Raw genomic sequence first — 21,978 nt, 5'->3', positions numbered from 1 at the left:
TGCACCTCATTAGTGTTCAGTAGAGCTGTTCATAATATAAGTGTGGTTCATGTATATGTCTGTTTGTGTGCTTATAGTGAAGTATCCGTGTTTCTCCATATTATTGCGTATAGTTCATATATGGTCCTGCACGGGTTATCTGACATAGTTAGGATCCCGCGCAGGTGGAGGCGCTGTCACCTATCGAATCAGGTACACCCCAGGCTCCACTCAGCGGAGGTTCAGGCCTCCTGTGAGCCGCAGGTAAAGCACCACACACACCATAGTCGCCTTATCTCCCAGGTGGTGGGGGAAAGTGCGATACAGGTACATGACCCCTACCAGGTTACACTCTTTTCTCCCAGGTGTCTCCCCATTGTGCTGGCGTGGCTGCGGTGAAATGGGGAACATACCGCATGTGTTCTGGTCATATCCTAAAATCTAGACAACGTGGGGGGAAGTGTTTGCTCTCATAAATAAGATCCTGGGGATCACTGTTCCACACGATCCTCTATATATATTGTTGGGAAAACCAATGACCAACAAAAACAAAAGGGAAGCCAAAGTTATTTCTCACATTTTAATTGCCACTAGGTGCACAATCGCCAAGAACGGGAAACAATCTCCCCTCCCCCATCTTTAAATCAAATAAACAATAAAACCTGGCATATAGTTTATATGGAAAACTCTCAGCTTATATGAATGGCTCCATATCTCAATTCTCGGAGATCTGGACCCCTTGGTTCCGGCATGCTGGTATATCTTCATATTTAGATTAAAATATTCTGAAAGTTGTGATTTATGTTGTATCTAAATCGATGTTCACTATATTATATATGTACAAAATGCTGTCCCCTCTCCCCTCCCCCAACTCTTTCCCAAATGTGATATTTTTTGACTATATGAGAGATAGAGTGGCTCAGTGAGTAAAAGACACTGACTGGCACTGAGTTTGAAGCAGGGGAACCTGGTTTAATTCCCGTTGTTGGTTCCTTGTGACCTTGGGCAAGTCACTTTATCTCCGTGTGCCTCAGGCACCAAAAACATAGATTGTAATCTCCACAGGGCAGGGACCTGTGCCTACAAAATTTCTCTGTAAAGCACTACGTAAAACTAGTAGTGCTATACAAGAACATGCTATTATTATTATCATATGTATCAACGTTCCTCACTTCCCTTCCCCTTTTTTATGTATACCCCCCCCTCCCCTTATCTTTGAAAAATTATTAATAAAAACTTAAGTAATAAAAAAAAAAAGAAGCAGAGATTCTACACTTGGAAACACCTGGTTAAGGTGAGTATTATAATTTTTTTAGCAAATTGGGGACAAATGTTTGCTCTAAGACGATATTATCCATATTTAAAGGAGAAATCCATGCAATATCCTACGTGTGTGTGTGTGTGGGGGGGAGCTGCCAAGTTACCCTGACTGAAGAATTGATTGAAACTGAAAGGCGGCCATTTAGTGAACCCTGACAAACAGGATCTTTGCTGATCGATCACGGGAGAACAAATTGATCGGCAGCTTAGGTAAATCATTTTTAGTAAAAGGCAATCAAAGACTGCATATATTAAAACAAAAACAAGTTTTTTTTGTGTGTGTGTGTGTGTGTGTGTGTTTTTTTAAAGTGCAGCTTGGATTGCCTCTTTAAATTAAATATCATCGTCTTTCTCGAGGCTGCATTGACATAATGAAACAGATTTTGCAGAAGTGTCATTCAACAGCAGACGCCTTTTCATTTTCACCTAGTGGGAGTGAGAGGAAGTTGAATCAGACACACGTTGTCAGTTATTTTGAGAATGACTGTAATAAAATGTGCTTTCTAGGCTACCATAGGGCAAGCGTTTGAGGTTTCCTAGCCAAATCCCCCCGTTTCCCTCCCTCCCTCTCTGCCTGCCTGTAATTCTGCATTCAGTACAGTGAGCAGCGAGAGGAGGAGGAGCAGCAGCAGCAGCAGCAGAAGTCTGTGCCTTTGTGATCTCAGTGCGTGCAGATTGTCTTTGCAGTGAAGTGATCCTTGCCCTTGTGCATAATGTGACAAAGTGCCACTACATATATCTGTTTCATTTTTTTTCTTTTTAGGCTTGGATTGCCAAGACATTTTTTTGGTGAGGGGGGAGGAACACAGCATTTCCTTTAGTTTTGGGACTGGCTGTGTTAGTTTGTGCACTGGAGCTGGCTGCACACCTGGGGGTTATCCATTGGTTTGTCTCTTCTTCGGGATCTGAGTGAAGGACCTCGTCCTGCCCTACGGGTCCTGGCTTTAGGAGAGGAGTTAGGACGGAAAAAACGTCTTCAGCATCACCTTCCTCAGCCTCATCAGCAGGATTGTCATGGCTACAAGCACGACAGGCTCTATGCTGCTCCTGCCCCTCAGCAATGCCGTGCAGCTACCTATAGACCAGGTAAAGGTGTCAGAGGAGAAGATGTGGTCACACGGAAACATAGCAGGGGGTTGTGTTGTAGCGGTCACGCTGCTGGACTTGCATGCACGTAGTTTTGGGTTTTGTATGCACATTTACTTAGCCCCCACAGTGTACTCAGCGCTTTACACAGACAATACAGTACAGGGAATTATAGCCCAATAAGCGCAACAAAGTCAGATATAGGAAGGGAAATCCCTGCCCCGGGGAGCTTAACATCTAAGCGGTTAGGAACATATTGCCTTATCTCCTACCCCGTAACCGCAATAGTAATACTGGTCTGCTATTCGGGACTGTTCTGTAGACCCGTGTGCCAGAGATGGGCCACATGGATTGTACTCCAGGTATGACTGCATTTAAAGAAGATGGTAGAACATGTTGCCACTAAAAAGTATGTGTGTGTCTGTGTGTGTGTATGTATGTATGTATGTATATATTAAAAATAGATAGATAAGACCCATGCTTTTTATACTGTGACATCTTGCAATTTATCACACCAGTAATACCACTGAATGCTCCAGATAGGCGGTGATACTCAGCGTTACTTTGTGATAGGTCATGTTACCATTAGTGGCAAGATCTTTAGATATCTTATTCACCTATTTATAGAACATAAAACTATAGACGACTACACTTAAATCCAGTTTTTTTGGGGGGGGGGAATTTTGACTACAATAGGTGAGAATTGATTTGCATAACAAGTATTACAGTCCCATTTGGCAGCAAAATGGTTAATAGGAGCACTTGGAGGGCAGAATACAGATCTCTTAGATGCAGAAGTTTACGCTGCCTCCGGCCTGGCAGATTCAGCTGATTCAGTAAAGAAGGTTGATTAGAGATACTGTACCACCTTTTGAGACATCAAACAAAGATATTGCGGCCGGATTACAACTCCCCAAAACCTTCATTGATGAAGTTGATGTTACATTGATGCAAAGAACCTTAATACTGTACATTGACCCTAAGAAACTTGAAATGAGACACTTCGCTTCCCCAATACCAGCCTTCCCCATAACTAACTACCACATTTATCATTTCTACCTTCTCCCTGAAACACATACTCTCAAGGCAATGGAAATCAATAGAAGATGAAGTGTTCTCCTGCGTTTTTCTACCCAACTTTCCTCAAACCGGTTTTCATGTGTTGGTCAGTATGGTGGCAACTTCATAGCAATGTGTGACACCGTATTCAATGTTCTATATTAAATTCGAAGTAGCAATGTGCAAAATGTGTTTTTTTGTTTTTTTTATTTTTATGTTTATTTGAAACATTACTGTACCTGAAAAGGGGGCCATCTTATTCCTATCAAGTGGGATAAAAACCTCATGTATCTTGGAAGTCCCCCGAGGTTGGGGGACTGTGGATTCCGCTGAGAGGGCTTCCCAAGGTCAGCGAATTTCTGCTTTCAAACTCTGAGCCCCCCATAAACAAACACAATGAACCGGCCATATGCAAATTCCAGTAATCACCTTTATTGACATGGTTTAGGCCATCTTGTTTTCCTCAAACCATGTATTATGGTAGCCTGGCATTATTATACTTATCATAAATGGCAGCATTGTAAGAGTGTGGCCATCTTTAAAGCACCCTGTTGCGTCACTTTTGCAGCACTTTGTGTCATTCAAGGGAAATTACTTATGTCACTTCTATTCTTGCAGTAGTGTGGTACATTTTCCATGGGTTAAAGGACAGCGAGGCTTAAACCGCTGCTATACAAAGAACACAGACATCTGCTCCTTATTTTCTCCACATGCATCATGCAGTGTAGTGTGGGAGTGCACAGTATATGTATAACCATATGTATGAGAGAATACTGGCCAATATGGACGCTCCTATAAATGGAGATTGGAGAAGGAAATGTATTGGTCTTAGAGAATTTCAACCCGGGAGAGACATTTTTAGAATGATACCTTTTTCAGCTACTTGTCACAAGTCAACGTTCAACGCAGGTAGGGACGGCCTGCATAGTATGTATGTGAGGAATAGGAAATGTGTGGACATAATTCACACAAATATGCAGTTAAGGAGTCGAAACTGAATACCCACAAGTGCATAGCCGTCAATAGATTTATTAAACTGTGTTTGTTATATGCACATATATACAGCCATACGTAAGGCCATAGTTTATATATAATGTGTCTACAAATGTTAATTAGGGAAGGTGTGTGTCCGTATAATATATACAGTGTTCGACAAACCTATACATTTGCACGCCCCGGGCGAGTGGATTTAACATTGTGGCGAGCCCCTATTGGCCCAAGCAGCACACGTGTGGAACTAGGTGGTGAGTAGATTTTTTTGTTTGGCGAGTAGATTTTTTGGTGATTTGTCAACAACTGAATATATATATATTCAGTGGTCGACAAATCACCAAAAAATCTACTCGCCAAACAAAAAAAATCTACTCGCCACCTAGTATATATATTATACTCACACTATGTCTACACGTACATGTCAGTGAATGGTAATATACAATTATAATGTTTTATGGCTACCAGCGTAGATGGGAGTGTGAGGGGAGATAAAAGGATTTGTACAAGATCACAAGTAGCAGCCACTTAGTGTATACGCCAAAGTGGCTGTTCTGGCTATTTATTTACCAAAAATCCCCATAGGGTTTGATGGAGATTTAAGGGGGACAATGATTTTATTGGTCACTTCAGCCCATATAGAACAAAGGCCCCTAGGCTCTGGATGAGCTTAAATATTCATAAATATAGAACACTCATGTTAGAGAACTCTTGCAGTGAAATTTGTGTGCGTATGGGAGATAAAGGGATTTGCACAAGATCACAAGTATTAGACTCAGATTGGGTTCCTCTTCTTATTTAAATGTGTTAATTCCATTGCTGCCAGAGGGCCCAGCCAAGCATGTCAGTATGCCAAATGCCATGCGTTGCTGGCACCTTTTGTGAGAACTGAGTTCTTTTTCCACAGTACTATGGCGGCCTTGCTGGACCACAAGTTGCCATTTTTAAAGCACTCAAAGAATTGCTGACCTATCTGTTGGCAAAGCAATTAACAACCAGGCCACTTGTTCCCCAGTGCTATTCATACCAGTAAACAGAATAATTTATACATATATGTGGGTGTGACAGCAGATGTATGTATCTTATTCAAATATGCAAGCTATGGGAATATTCTAAATTGTTTCCATTTGTCACTGTGGGGTTATTTCTTCTGGAGGAATGGCAAACATCCGTATCTTTATTGTTGGGGCTTGGGCAGGGCGAAGTATCCTCTGTTTCTTCCCTATGAGGTCTGTTTGTTTTGCTTCCTGCTATTGGTTATAGCAGAAATACTCTCTGGAGTGGCGTTGCAAGATGTACGTGTGTCAGTATGCAAGGATTCCTCATACAAACGCCAAGTGTCCTGTGGTGCTAGCTTCTAGCAAAGAAGTGCGTAACTGAGAACTTGGGGGGGACTTAGTCATGTCTGCCTGTGTTCAAAATATCCCAAGCACAAGATCTTAGGAAAAGGATTTCATTGCGCCTGTGTTTTTAATTCTACAGTGCAGTGTTACACTTCTACAACCGTCAGCAATCTGCGCTTCATGACTTTCCAAGTCTCCTCCACCATTCTCCAATTCTTATCCTGGAGCACAATGTGGCTGGTGAGCCAATCAGTAGCCAGAAGGCAGTTCTGTGATGTGCAAAGATTGACAGGGTCAGGTTATCTCCCCTGTCCGGAGATGTAGGGGCAGATTTGTTTTGGGATTGCTTATGAATTAGGCCTCGTCCACACTGCTCGCGGCTGCATGCGCTATGGTATGCGCTATGGTTTGCGCTGCGCGAACAAGATATGGCCCCAGTCACTGCCTGCGCGCGCCTGCAGAAAGCGCAATGCGCGGCCACATTTGCTAAAAGACAAGAAATGTGTCTTTTTTTGAGGCAGCTTAGCGCTGGCTACATCATGGCGGCGGTTCAGCCTATGAGGGCGAACCAGTCGCATGCCGTAATTGCCGCGCTCCCACCACGCCCCCGCCACAAATCTTCTGGACGCTTGTCCCATCGCGACTAGGACCGCAGATCGCAGCTTACGCTGGTGCACATGCTGCCAGGCGCTCCGACGCACGCGTGCACGCAGTGACTGGGGCCATAGTCTTAGTCGGTTGTCTCGGTTCTTCGGTAAAGATGAAGATACATCATTAAAGTGAAATACTGGGCGCTCAGAGGTCTTAAACATGGATGCTGTGTAATTATTGAGTGATGGATGTTTCAGTACACAACAGGGACCTTTATCAACACAAACATGGTGGTAAAGGTCCCTGTTGTGAACCGAAACGTCGATCACTCCATAAATACACAACATTCATTTCTAAGACCTGTGAGTACCTAGTATTTACATTTATTAAAATATATACATAAGCATATTGCAGGCGCACCTCAACATTATTCATATAAGGCAAGTACATGTATCATACAAAATGCAATATAAAGCAATACTGTACTACACTTCAAAAGTTATCAAAATAGATATATCGTTTATTAAACAAAACCAATGTTTCGGTCCACGTTGGGATCTTCACCAGGGAAGTTTTTGTTTAATAGACTATCTATTTTGGTCACATTGTCTGTCTGTAGTGCTGTGTCTCCTCCATCGTGTCTGGTTTTAGGTGAAGTATGTAAGTATATGTGTGTGTGTGTGTGTGTGTGTGTGTGTGTGTGACTAAATGATATTATTAATAGTAATAATATCACTCAAAAATCCACATTAGTGGTGTTAGTAATATTAGTAATGATATTATTAAAAAACTATATTCAAAAGTTCTCCTTGTGGGCCAGCTTCACACAGTAGAATAACATATACACATACAGTGCACAACTAAAAAGTAGCAATGGTGCGGGTAGGACTTAAGTGCTAGCAAGACCTCCCCAAAAAAGTCAAAACATCTAAAAAGTCTGCACTTTATTAGCAGAACATACAAAAGCTACACAGCGACGTTTCAGACCCCCATGGTCCTCCATTCCAGCTTGATAAAAGAGCATGGAGTTCTCAAAAGTCACGGTGTCGTTTTTGTATGTTCTGCTAAAAAATGCAGACTTTTTAGATGTTTTGACTTTTCCGACTTAAATTTTAAGTGCTGTGGACTTTTTTTTTTTTTTTTTTGGACAGTGAAAAATGATACTGTATACGATCAACAAATCACTAAATTAAAAGAAATCAGAAAATTAATATAAAAACATATTTTTCACAATACGGTGTGCTAAAAGAATGTGTGTGTGTGTGTATAGCACAGTTAATCAGCGACTCAAAGAATTTATACTTGTGAGTACACTCATGTGGATTTCTTTATCTTAGTGCAATAATAAAGCATACTGTGCAATGTGAAGGTGATATATATTATACATATGCATACATACTATATGTGTATATATGTTAGATTCTGAAGGAGGAGATAAAGGTGACTATAATACATTCGTGATATCACTGAGTGACAGTTTATCTTTATGGGGCTACTCTTTAAACTAATGAACCTTGTTCTTTTTCTTGATTTGCTGTAATAATCTGCATTGTAACAATGCATCAAATACAGGCTGAAAGTGAATGTATTGGAGATAAGATGGCGATTCTTTAAAGCAGCCAGCAGCAGTCCCACCTGGCCACAGCCTTTTTTTTTTTTTTTTTTTTTAACATGGTGGGACCTGGGGGAGGGGATCAGGGTTAGGGGAAGTACTATAGAGCTGAACCATACTTTTTATGAGCTTCAGGGATCCCCCAATTGCAAGATATTAACCAGTGATCTTGCTCCCTGGAAATAAATCAAAATGGCCATGAAATCTCACAGGTCCCACAGTCGGCAGGAATCCGCAGCGCCCTCTGTTCTTATGGGACAGCTAAGCTATTTAAGTCACCAGCAAAAACACTGGTAACTTGACTGGTAAGTATCTGAGGGAAAAGGGTGTCCCCGAAGCTGAAAATAACACGGTTAAGCTCCAAAGGAACGCCGGTGGCAAACACACACTTCTGTCAGGACTGCTGCTTTAAACAAGCATCTACTGTCCTCACATACTGTAAATCAGGAAATATGGTGTATATAACTGTTATGCCAGTGGTTTCCAACCTTCTTTTGTTTTTGTTTAAAGAACCCTATAATTGTATTGTGAAATTCTGCGCATTCCCAACCCTCTCTAATAGTGTGTCTGAGACCAGATGCATTGTAAGGAACCCCAACCCTGAGATGCATTGTAAGGAACCCCAACCCCGAGATGCATTGTAAGGAACTCCAACCCTGAGATGCATTGTAAGGAACCCAACCCTCTCTAATAGCGCGTCTGAGATCAAATGCATTGTAAGGAACTCCTACACACTCTAATTGCGTGTTAGAGATAAAATGCATTGTAAGGTATCCCGACCCCCTCTAATAGCGCATCTGACATCAGATGCATTGTAAGTAACTCCAACCCTCTCTAATAGTGTATCTCAGATAAGAGGTATTGTAAGGAACCCCAACCCTGAGATGCATTGTAAGGAACCCAACCCTCTCTAATAGCGCGTCTGAGATCAAATGCATTGTAAGGAACGCCAACACTCTCTAATTGCGTGTTAGAGATAAAATGCATTGTAAGGTATCCCGACCCCCTCTAATAGCGCATCTGACATCAGATGCATTGTAAGTAACCCCAACCCTCTCTAATAGTGTTTCTCAGATAAGAGGTATTGTAAGGAACCCCAACCCTCTCTAACCTTGTCAAAGAATAGTATAAAATCACCTTCATCTTTAGGAATTGGTAAAAAAAAAAAAAAAAAGTTATACTTTGCGAGAACACTGACGCCTGCCACATCTGTATAAGGAGCAATGTACAGTATGGAGGCCCATTGTGATTTGTATTTTGATATACTACGCTATATTGTACGTCTTCACCTTACAGTGCATGGGACAAATATTTAGCAGAGGTGGCCAGAGCTCAGTTAATAAAGATAATTAAAAAAAAGTTGAATAGAATTAAGAGGTAAGAAATGGCTAATTACATTTCAATTGCTGGCTTTTTTTTAACAGCATTGAGTTGGAGTATATTGGGGATCCAATTGGGGATATGTACGTTGTTGTTGTTTTTACTTTTGCCCTTATTAATTAGAAATGCTTGGGTAATACAGTAGGAAAAAAAAACACATTAATCAAGTGTGGTCAAAGTTTTAACATCAAGTAGACAACAGGGACACGCTACGTGGACCATTATGTGCTGATAAGTTCTCTTTTTTTCATATTCCTCTGTTTAACATTTTCAGCAGCTTTGAATGTGTGAATTCCCGCATATTTCTGAGAAGAGTTGACATGATGACTAGAAAGGCGAGCTTCTGCTTAATGTCATGGTCCACTTCAATTTTTGCGTTTCCACTTCTACTCCTCAAATAGAAATAGAATATTGGGGAAGTACTCATTTTGTGCCTATAATTGCAATATTGACTTGCTATATGAATCACTTGATTTTAAAACTCTAAATATTGCTGTAAGGAAACTGTAGAAAAGTATAAACATGCTCTATTTCATGTTTCCACCTTAAAAGCAGTGGTCCGTTGTTCTCCCCTTATTTCTTTTTTTGTTGTTTTGATGGTGGGGTGTGGTATTGTTATCTTTTTCTATATTACCTGTATGAGGTGCCCTGAGAGACGATCCGTGGTTCACCAACCTCTGAAGATCCCCTGGTTCCCAAGACATTCCATTTTTTTTTCACAATATGTCCGCCAGGGTCAGTCTAGCTGGGGCGACCAATAGAAAGCTCTGATGACATCAGGAGATGATGTTGGGACTTTCTATTGGTTATTCCATGGCAATATTTGTCTTGTATCTTGGAATCAGGGAGTCTGCGCAAGTAGGGGGACTGCGAATCAGCTCCGAGGGAACACCTGGTGCTGAGTACACAGCTCAGGTGGCCTAGAAAAGCAGTGGTTGTGAGTTCTAGTCCGGTTGGGGGTCTCTCTCTCTCTCTTTCTCTCTCTCTCTCTCTCTCTCTCTCTCTCTCTCTCTCTCTCTCTCTCTCTCTCTCTCTCTCTCTCTCTCTCTCTCTCTCTCTCTCTCTCTCTCTTTCTCTCTCTTTTTCTCTCTCTTTTTTTTTTCTAGCATAAGCGGTATGATGGACTTCAGTGAAGTCTCACTGATAAAACCACTACTTTTTCCATTAAAGTGACTCTTTTGTTCTAAAACAGGGACTGTGAGGTTTTAACCTCCAGAATTGCGGTTCTAGAGGTAAGGCTAATACGCTTTTAGGATTGTAAACGCTGAATAGCAAGTATTTGTTGCTGTGCTCCACTTGAAAAGGTTAAGAACTAGTTTAACATGATGTGACATGATTTTTTTTGTAACTTCTGACTAGACGAGTCAGTTCAGTTTCGCTTTGATATGATCTTCATATTTTACAATCCAGTGTGTTATGCTGTGAAAACAAAGTTCAATGATACTGCCATATGTTTTTCCATTGCTAGATTGGTATTTTTTTTCTGCTTAGCATAGGTTTTTTTTTTTTTACAATGAAACTGATGTGGGGCTTGTTTATCCTCTCAACACCAAGTAGAATAATAAGGTGCTTAAGGTAATGGAATTCTTAATGTGGAGTAAAAAATATATTCCCTGTACCTAAATAAAACACCCCCCACATAAGGTTGTACTTAGCATAAAACAAGGCAATAAATATATTGTGTCAAGAAAAGTGGACCAACTTTTCGACCGTTCTCAGGTTCGGTTCTATAAGGGGATAGAAACTTTGGTCCAAATTTCTATGCTCAATATATTTATTTTAAATCAACCCCTGTTCCTATTTACCTGGTAACACACAGGATATACTTAAAGGGCAGCCCTCAAAAGGGCCACACACACACACGTGTAGTCTGCGGCGAGTACTGTCCCACTCCTCTTCTTACACACGGAACCAGTGATTAACAGCGCAGAGCAGCGGGGCAGCACAGTATTTATCAGCGCACTGTTATTAAGCAGCTGAGGGAGTGGTGTGTAGCTACAATTCACGCCAGCATTTCTGCTCCCTCTATACCAAGGAGAAATGGAAAGTGGGCTGCTGGGTTGGCCAGAGGTTGGGGGCCACAGGTGAAGCCCCTGAGGGCTGCATTTAGCCCCCAGCCGCCTGTTGCCCACCAATGTATTAAAGTCCTAATGTATTTTTATTGCCTCAGTATTTAAACAATACAGGCATACCCTGCATTAACGTACGCAATGGGTCCAGACCATGTATGTATAGCGAAAATGTACTTAAAGTGAAGCACTCCCTTTTATCCACTTATCGATGCATGTACTGTACTGCAATCGTCATATACGTGCATAACTGATGTAAATAACGCATGTGTAACAGGCTCTATAGTCTCCCCACTTGTGCACAGCTTCGGTACAGGTAGGGAGCCGGTATTGCTGTTCAGGGCGTGCTGACAGGCGCATGCGCGAACTGCTGTTTGCCTATTGGGCGATATGTCCTTACTCGCAAGTGTACTTAAAGTGAGCGTCCTTAAACCGGGGTATGCCTGTAACTTCTAAAAGATATTATATAGATAATTGTTTCTGGTAGCACATCGAAAATGAAAGCGCTTACAAATGGCTAATTATTATCATCAGGATTTTATCCTAAAATGCCAACATACTTCATCCCACACCACAGCGCATTGGGTAATAGGCCCGTTCCCATTTTTACAATGGTCACAAACCTTTTGCTTGTCAGATTTCTGTAGTAAAACGGGGAGGGAAAAGGATTGCTAAAAAGCTACGCCAACAAGAACAACAAAATCATCATTTTGAAACAGTTTGTACTCGTGCTTAAAAAAAGCCACAGACCGTTTCTTTTTGATGTCACATTACAATCAACATTTTGATATTGTCCATAGATCGTTCGTATCTTTTATGTGGAATTCTGGAGCCGTACGGTAGTATTTTTAATATTTTTGGGGGGCGTGGTGTAAAGGACTATGGAGTTATTGTTTTTATGCACATTGCAAATACATATCAATCATTTTAAGGAGGAGGAACAAGCCGGTGTGCCAAACATGTTAGGAATACGTTTTATGTTTACGTTTTTTGGAAGGATTGCTGCAAATGTAGAAATGTGAAAGAGCTGCAGATTAAATGATGATGTTTATTTGTCATGTTACTGACGCCAGCCAAGCGCCTCAGGTTAAGAAACAGCTGCAACATAACTGGGAGCTGATGTCACGGCTTCCTACTGGACAACCCATGGCCATATTATTCTTTTACTTTAGAAATAAAAAAATAACTCTGCAACCAGTCTTTTTCTGTAACCTAAGGTAGGTGTGTGTGTATGTGTGTGTGTGTGTGTGTGTGTGTGTCTGTGTCTGTGTGTGTGTGTCTAGATAGATAGATTCCACACATTCGTTAGATATGGTGGGTAAAAAAAGTGACAAAAAAAACACTACTGTAAAGCATATAGAAAATAGAAATATTACTGTGTGCTCATTTGCATGTCTTAGACAGGTCTGCAACCCCGCCTTTCACCATTATCACCCAGCATACAGTGCTTCCGCTGCAGCAAGGGATTCTGGGAAATGACATGCAAATGAGCACACAGTGCCACCTTTTGCTTCAAATCCATTTTGACATGGACCCCTGTAAGCTTATGCTTGCTGCATTACACAGATTTTCAGCACAGCCTGAGTTAAGATGCATAGCCAGGAAAACTACCCACAGACAGCTGTTTCGACCTTTTGTGTCCTCAGTGTGAGGCTGGTTACACTGGCTTTGCAATTTGAAGCTTTGATAGATAGCCACCACACATTAGTTAAGTTATGGTGGGTAAAAAAAGTGACAAAAAACCCTCCGCGTAATGCAAATATTTCCATTTGAGATGTGTATATATATACACAGTGTTCGACAAACCTATAGATTTGTACGCCCCGGGTGAGTGGATTTAACATCGTGGTGAGCTCCTATTGGCCCAAGCAGCGCACGTGTGGTACTAGGTGGCAAGTAGATTTTTTTGTTCGGCGAGTAGATTTTTTTGGTGATTTGTCGACCACTGGATATAGATATATAGAGACAGAGAGAGAGAAACACACAAAATGTTACCCGCATTCGCCTGCTTCTCCCCCTGCAACTCCTGTGTCTCCCCCTGTGTTGCCATGACAACGGGACGTTACGCGGCGTCACATTGTCATGACAACTTGACGACGCGCAGCCATGTTCACGGGAGTTTCAGGGGGAGACGCAGGAGAATGCCTGGAGCCGCCGCACCATGCCGCCGGTAAGAGTGCCTTTTTTTTCGAGCGAGTTTCATTTTTCTATACTTTGCCGAGCACTGTAAATAATTATATATATATATTAAATCAGGACTTTAATAAGTAATTCTTTGGGCTCTGAATGAAATGTCTGCGTGTTTTGTAGAGAGTATTTAGATTTCAGACACATTTTACTACAACTGTTATTTGTGTGTTAAGTACATAGCTTTTTCGTTATTAAACAAGGTCCTTAGACTCAAACATATCTTGTTTGCATTTATGTTTTAGTGGTGGCGAGTAGCTATAGGTTGCAATAGAGTAGGGGTAAATATTCACTCATTTGAAGTGCCTTGCAGGGGCAAAAGTTGAGTTAGCTAGTTTATACAGTATGTGTATTAACCCTGGTTACATATCTGTCACATGCGTACTGTTAATGACAATTGTATATTGGGATAGATTGAGGGGAGACATTGTTAATTTGAGGGTCCTTTGTTAAGGTGAAAAGTGGGTCAGCTAGGAGCTGTGTATTAACCCTTGTCCCATATGCAGCTCACATGCTCACAGGGATGCCGTACGTGACAGAGACAATCACATGGTTTTTCTTTAGTGGGAAATGGGGCGTGGAACATCCTTCCAGCTAACATAGCTGAAGTGAATACAATATCATTTAAACAAAAAGCTCGGAATAGGCACAAAAAAATTTGATATTATTTCCAGAAGAGGGTATGAGGTTTACAGTTATTTGGAAGGGCCAAATGAATGTCAATTTCTGTTTCTACTCAATGAAATGAATGTGCTGTCATGTAATTGGAGAGCAAGATACTGCTCTGGGACAACATGTGCAAAACCAAAGCTGTATCAAAGAAATCTCCTGAAACCATTTATTCTCCTCCTTTCAGAAGAAGAGAGACGTTTTGATGTGTGCTTTTCACTGGCAAGTGAAAGGTTTAGTGTAATTTATAACTATAGACAGTGAACATTGTTCAGATGCTGTAATCATTTTATTTATAGAAAGCAGGACGGGGGCCTGTGTACTGAGATCATATTTGCATATTTATTGCGCATCAAAACTTTCGAGCTAAACCGAAGTACAAACCGTTATAAGATTTGCATCGTATGATGATGATGATGATTTGATGAAGCATAGTCCGTTGTTCGAAATGTATTTTGACGCGTTGCGTCATGTTGAATTCCTGATTGCACACAAATTCCGTTTTTAATTAAATTGTATTTTTTCTTTATTACTTGTGTAAGTAGCTCGTATGCTCCGGCTTCGGAGTGTGTATCACCTCAGCAGGCGGCCGACCTCCCCTGAAACGCAACAATGCCCCCAGTCAAGTTAAAGTATTCAACATACTGTATACACATGATGGTAATACACTTAACGTAGCTACAGTAATGCAGTTAAACATGAGTCTTTATCCTTTATACAGGATTACGGGATTTAACCCTTACAGAATGGTTGTGCATCTGACGGTCAGAGGCAGCAGACGGGCTTAACCTATAAGGTGCGGTTGCCAGGCTGCCTCCTCTGTCACTGTGCCATTTTACCAATGATCCATAACGTCACTTCATAATCTCTCCCTCTGGGTGCATCAAAGATGAAGACTCAGGCTGGACTGTGTTTTAAATCTGTAAGGTCACAGACGAAAGAGTCTAGAATAAAATGTCTACACAGAGATGCAGAACAGCTGTTTTCAATGTGTAAACTAAACCAGTGAATTTGATAAGGTGGTATGTATCAAATTCTAAAAGGTTCTTTCCCTTCTCTACTAGAAATACTTAAGCCTTTCATATACATTTCATGCCAAAGGAATTGCCAATCTGTAAGAAGCACGTGTTCTTGAAATTGCTAACGCAAGAGCATGGGTCAAACTCAATCGCCTACTATGATTTCTATCCTCCCAGCCTTGTGTAAAGCCATAGTCTCTTCCCTCTACATGTGTGGTGTCTAGTTAAGGGATCCAGAAGAAAAGAATACGTAAAAGTGGGTTAACTAAGAATGGGCCCAATGGTTAAATCCAGTATCCTCCTCCAGTTGTAATGGTGATAAATGAAATATTTAAGTGAAATAAATACTCATGAATTAGGGTTACATATCATACATGTGGGACTTGAGGCTACAAAACGGAAGTTTTGATATGCCTCCCTGAGTTACCCAAGAGATGCCAAATATGCAACTACCTTTCTGTTATACAATGGTAGTTTGTCAAAAGGATGCCACATCAGAAAGGAGAAGCTAAGCCTGCCTAAGTAGCTATGTATGTAGGAGCATGCTAAGGACTTTTGTAGCAAGGCATTTTTAACATTTAAAATGACTTTTAAGGCCCAGACCCCCAAAAGGGTGCTGAGCTTTAGCACTCCTCGACTCCCATTCATATGAATGAGTAAAAGTGTGCTAAATCTTAGCATCCGCTTGTGGATCTGGGTCTAAAAGATGCATTTTTATCCTGCGTCACTTACAGTAGTGTCCGTGTATGTCTTTTTCTAATGGTTATTATCTTGTTTTTTTTTTCCTTTTTCCTGTCTGTGTATATTTTCTGGTTGCTCATATTATCAAAAAGTATCTGTATGGCTGTCATTTCAGATAATAAAATAAATATATTTACATTAGAGATATTTTTGTGTATGCAACCCCCTCCTTGGCAGGCTCAAGGGAGTGTTACGTCAAGATAGTGTGATTTAGGCATAAATGCTCAGTGTGGTTGGGTTACCTTTCTCAGGGCGTTGGCATCTGTGCAGGCTGGTGCTGTAAGCGTTGGTTGGAATACAGGGAACCAGGAACTTTTACTTAGCCAAACAAGTTTCTTTATTCTACATCTTGGATATCATACACTCTGCCCATGGCTTGTTCACACTTTTTCAGTGGATAAACGGCAATCCCTTGCATGTGGACATGGGGTTTGCTAGCTGCCTACCAGGACTCTATGCACCTTCTATCGAGGACCCCGTTATCCTGTCAGCTCGTGCAGATCCATCCTAGTCCCTACATTGGTTTGCTAGTGTGCTATGTGGGCTTGCTTCTGTAGGCAAGTCCCCTGTATGACACTTTGAAGCCCTTCTCGAGGAATCCCCTAGCATGGGTGTCACACACATCCTCTTTAGGAAGGGTAGGATATTCCTCCATTATAAAGGGCCCTGTTTTTAAGTAAGGGACACTTTTCCCTAAATACAGAAAACAAATAAAGGTGACACATACTGTAGTTACACACTAAAGGACAGGCGATATATACAGTGAGGCTCCTCTTATCCTCCAGGAACCTAAGGAGCTTCTGCAGCTCTATGTATACCCTCCTGTGACGTTACCATCGCCCTGGATACAGGGGGAGGGGTTTGGATGTTGCCTAGGATTTGCTTAGAGTACCGACGACGCGACATCGCAGCAAAACAAATGTATTTCCGCCGTCACATGCGCTTATAGTAGAAGCGACGCGGCAGCGTGATGGATGGTCGCGATCGCCGGAAGTCCATTCAATTTGATTTTTCCAGCAACCGCAGCGAGAAGTCACCGTTGCTGTTGCCGGCGACGACACTATAAGCGCAGCCTAAGTCCTTCTGACTAAGGTGGCAGACTAAACATCTTCTAGAAGGTGGGTGTGGTTACAATTATACACAATGCCCTGCACCTGAGGGCAGAATCCACATCTTCCAGAATGTGGGCGTGGCTAAGCCTCTGCCAAGCTATTCTGCAGCATGCTATGGTAAAGGACAGGTTACCTTGTAACAACCCATGCAGTTAACCCTTTAGGGCCCTTAACCACATAAGTGCACATATTAATACGTTGAGCCTCAGTCATACATTATGTGCTATATGTAGCTCCCCCCTCCCACCCTCCCTTGGGATTACTATGGCATTAATGCAGCAATACTAATTTCCAACTTTTAAAAAATATATATTTTTAAATGTGACAATGTATAATTCTACATTCTTATTTAAACTGGCATTCGTTTTGTGCTCCTGTTATAAATCTGCCAAAATCCTGATTGTGTGCCTAACATATGGCTGTTTTGTTCCATGTAATAACTTGGCAGCCACAATGTACAGTGTATCCTTATATTACTAAGGTGACATTATCTATTGTTACAGGTTACAGCTCAAACTGCTGGGAACATTTGCAACAAATTATCCCAAACAGGAAAGTGTTGCAAATATCTTGCACTGCTGGGGAGGTGGGCTAAAACCTGCTATAGAATTAAAAGGATGCTTTAAAACTCATTAAAAAATTCTCTTGAGTTGAATGAAAACAAAAAAAGTCACTTATCTAATACAACAGAACGGATTTATTAAAAACAAAACAAAAACATAAGTTTTCACGTTTTGCTGTTTGAAAGGATTACTGTGTGGGCTCACACAGCGTAAGCCCCCCCACCCAGTTCTTCCTGGTGACCGTGACATCACAGTAGGGTATATAAAGTGGGGGAGAAGGTTCTAGAGGTCAGGTCCAAGGAGGAGTTCATTGTGGGGGGACATCACTGTGTATAATGTATATAAGTTAGTGCAGGGGTGAGCAAACTTTTTATGCCGAGCCCCCCTTTTCATCCATAAAATTTCTCGGGCCCCCCCTGCCTGATGTAATCAAAATCACATTGGAAAAAAAAAACCTTTATTAAACGGTATACAATATAAATCCAAATATGTCTAAATACTTACATATTTCAACAGCTCGCGCGTGCAAAATTAGGCTGCGTCCACGCTGCCGCTGAGAGCGGTGACATCACCAACTCTCCAAGCATGAGCGCAGGGTGTCCTGCATAATTTTGCAAGGGTGGATCGGGGCTATTTGTGTGTGGCTGTGTGTGTGTTTGTGTGTGTGCATTGACTGGTGCTGAGCGCACTTCAAAGTCAATTTTGTTTGTCTCCCCAAGCGCCAAACTTGGGAGAGCGTACGTGCACAAAGGCAATACTTTTGGGGGGCATTCATCCACCTCTTTGCTACCTCCCTTCCCCCCCCCCCCTTTTTTTCTTCCTTCCCCTCCATGCTTTTTATCTTGCTATCCCCATTGTCATCCACACTCCTACCTACAGTATTATTTTTTTCTGTTTTCAATGTTGTGTTTTCACTTATTTTTTTACATTATTTCTGTACATTCATAGTATGAGTGATATAGTGGCAGCCGACCCTTTCACTCGCAGAGGATCACAGCGAAGCAGGTTGCAAGCAGAGGAGAGCAGGATCACAGCGCTATTGCAGGGCAGACACCGGAAGGAGGGGCGTTTGACTTCACCGAGCTCCTCCTCGTATCTCTGAAGCCCCCGCGAGTGCGCGCACACACCATCACGTAGCCGCCACCTGCACTATCCTGTTCAGCCACCCGCACACATCTTCGGCTGCCCACCCGCTCACATCTTCGGCTGCCCGCCCGTGCACATCTTCTTGGCCGCCCCTCGCGCACAGCTTTTTTGTCCTCCCGTGCACAGAGTCTGCCGGCCCGCTCACCCAGTTTTCGCCACACACCGCCTGCGCCCCCCTAAATAATCTTGCGCCTCATTGCCCCCTAGTTTGCACACCACTGCATTATAACACACACTCTCTCTCAATCAATCACCACATACACACACACACACACTCACACTCACCACATACACTCCATCAATCACCACACACACACTCAATCCCCCCCCCACACACACTCAATCCCCCCCACACACACACTCAATCCCCCCCACACACACACTCAATCCCCCCACACACATAAACTCAATCCCCCCCACACACTCAATCCCCCCCCACATACACACTCAATCCCCCCCACACACACACTTAATCCCCCCCACACACACACTCAATCCCCCCCGCACACACATACTCAATCCCCCCCACACACACACTCAATCCCCCCCACCACACTCAATTCCCTCCCCACACACACACACTCAATGCCCCCCACACACACTCAACCCCCCCCCCCCCCACACACACACACACTCAATCCCCCCCCCACACACACACTCAATCCCCCCCCACACACTCAATCCCCCCACACACACACACAATCACCACACAAACACTCAATCCCCACACACACACACAATTTCACCTGGGGGGGCGACATGCTCCGATCCCCCATCCCCCCATGCTGCTGAAAACTGGTGCGGGAAGCATACAGGAGGAGAAGGAGGGTCTGTCTGTGTGCAGAGAGAAGCCCCGCCCCCTCTGCAAGACACAGACACATAGAAGCAGCAGCACTGAGCTTCTGGCCGCCCGTGCACAGCTCTGTCCGCCCCCAGGTTTCCCTGCATGCAGCCCGCGCCCCCCCTACATAATCTTGCGCCCCCCGCAAGGGAGCACGCCCCACAGTTTGCGCACCGTTGAGTTAGTGTATAGATGATCCTATAATAATTGTATTGTTTTGTAGCTAGGCACAGTGTCCGTGGCCATAGAAATGGTCTCTCGTCTCCCATGGTGGGATCTTATGCCCTGAAGGAATTCCCCCAAACTGTAACCCCACAGCATTGCAGGATCAGCCCTACTGGAGGGTCCTCGAATAACTCTTACCCAGAAGGCCACGCGGTGGCGTGCAGATCCCGAGAGGGGTATACTGATGAGAGGAGAGAGTAAGGCCCCGAAGCCACTCACAAGGGATGGATCACTATCCAGGAAAGGTATCCGTGATGTAACACAGGATGAATGAAGCCTTTGCACCCCCTTTAGCAGGCCGACATCAGGGGAGGCTAGGGGAAGATAAAATAAACAATACAAACAGTGGAGAGATCAAATACTGTACATATTGTGACTGAGCCTTTATCCAAGGCGGTTAATAAAGCACTTGTTTGTATGAATACAGTTCCTGGCGCCCAGGCTGGGCTTTTCCAACGCCCAGCCTGCACAAATCCAGCACCCTGACAAGGTAACAAAGACTGAGTAATGCCATGTAAATAGATCATTGATGTAAACTCCTTAGGAGCCGGGCAAGCAGGGTTACATATACTTCAATGGATTGTTGCCCAGATCACTTTTCTGACAGGTTCAGTGTGTGCTTAACATATTGCAATCACAGTTGTAACTGCTGAATAATAAGGACGACCCAAGTACGTATGCAAATAATACATATTCAAAGCAGGCTGGTCTCCACACCCCCGTGTTTGGGTTCGTTTTGCAAAGTGATGGAACATTGTTCTTTCTTTGCAATCCTACAAGGTATCATGTTTAGAAAACAACACAGAATAGATCTTTAAAGCATTGTACTGACGTGGCAATTGGTCTGTATGTGCCCAGTAACAATTAAGTGAGGCATTTGTTTCTGCTGCGGGTATCTGTTAACCACTGAGGAGAGGCTGACTGCACACAAACTTAACATCAAAACCTGCTTACATGATCATTTGCAATTCGATTACTTACAAGTGTCACAAGAAGGAACACTGCTGCCCAAAATAGCTGGGGCTTGAATATTTCCCACTGAAGCTTAATAGAGAAGTCTTCTTTCTTTGTTCTATAACTAGAACGGGGTCAACAAAAGCTAATCAGAGACCCACAAATGCTGCTCCTACTTACCTCTATGTGCCCTCTAACCAATGTTACAAGTCAAAGTACTGCAGTATATTGGATTATTTCTAAAGATAAGAGATTAAGCAGTGGCGTAACTACAATTTTTGTGCCCCCCAGCAATTTTTTTCTAAAGGCTCCCTTCTGTCACTTTCACTCCCTCTCCTCTGTAATTCTCCCCCCTCCTCTCTAACTCTCTATGCTCTTCCTATAACTCTCCCCCCTCTTTTCTCCAATTCTCCCCCCTTTTCTTTAACTCTCTCCCCCTTTTCTCTAACTCTACCACCCTTTCTATCTCTCACCCCCTCCTCTCTAGCTCTGTCTCTCCATCCTCACTAACTCTCGCACTTTCCCCCACAAATCTCTAAATCTCACTCTTCACCCCTCCTCTTTCACTTATCCAGCTCTCCAACTCTCTCTCCCTCCTCACTAACTCTTTCCCCCTTACTCTCTCACTTTCCACCCTCCTCTCTAACTCTAACACTCAATTCCCCCTTCCTCTCACACTCAATTCCCCCTTCCTCTCACACTCAATTCCCCCTTCCTCTCACACTCCATTCCCCCTTCCTCTCACACTCCATTCCCCCTTCCTCTCACACTCAATCCCCCCTTCCTCTCACACTCAATCCCCCTACTTCCTCTAACACTAATTCCCCCAACTTCCTCTCACACTCAATCAGCCTCTCTTTTACTCTGCAGAAGTTGGGCCCAATTTTTAAGCAGGCCAAACTTCTAGCACCGACCGGGACATGGGTACACCAGCATGAGGGCCTGGCAGCAAAGGAAGGCCCCGGCAGCCCGACACAGAGGTTGGTCCTGACCTCTGGCCCTCCCCAACTTCCAGGACCCCCTGCTCTTGGGCTCCCCTGCCTTGTTGGGTTTTGCAATAGTGTAGTTACGCCTTTGAGATTAAGGGTGATG

General features: G+C 43.0%; 1 protein-coding gene across 1 annotated transcript in view; it reads left to right on the top strand.

Moving 5' to 3' along the window:
• Positions 1-1,888: 1,888 nt before the first annotated feature.
• MBOAT2 (membrane bound glycerophospholipid O-acyltransferase 2) overlaps positions 1,889-21,978 on the top strand; it is a 248,620-nt gene continuing 228,530 nt past the window's right edge. The window contains exon 1 of the mRNA XM_075598324.1: positions 1,889-2,385. Coding sequence (XP_075454439.1) covers positions 2,314-2,385 — 72 coding nt within the window. The 5' untranslated portion in view covers positions 1,889-2,313. The remainder of the gene's footprint in view (positions 2,386-21,978) is intronic.

Source organism: Ascaphus truei, chromosome 4 (assembly GCF_040206685.1).
Source record: "Ascaphus truei isolate aAscTru1 chromosome 4, aAscTru1.hap1, whole genome shotgun sequence".
Taxonomy (NCBI): Eukaryota; Metazoa; Chordata; class Amphibia; order Anura; family Ascaphidae; genus Ascaphus; species Ascaphus truei.
Note: the sequence above shows the minus strand (reverse complement) of the source record. Positions and strands in the feature narration are given on the sequence as shown.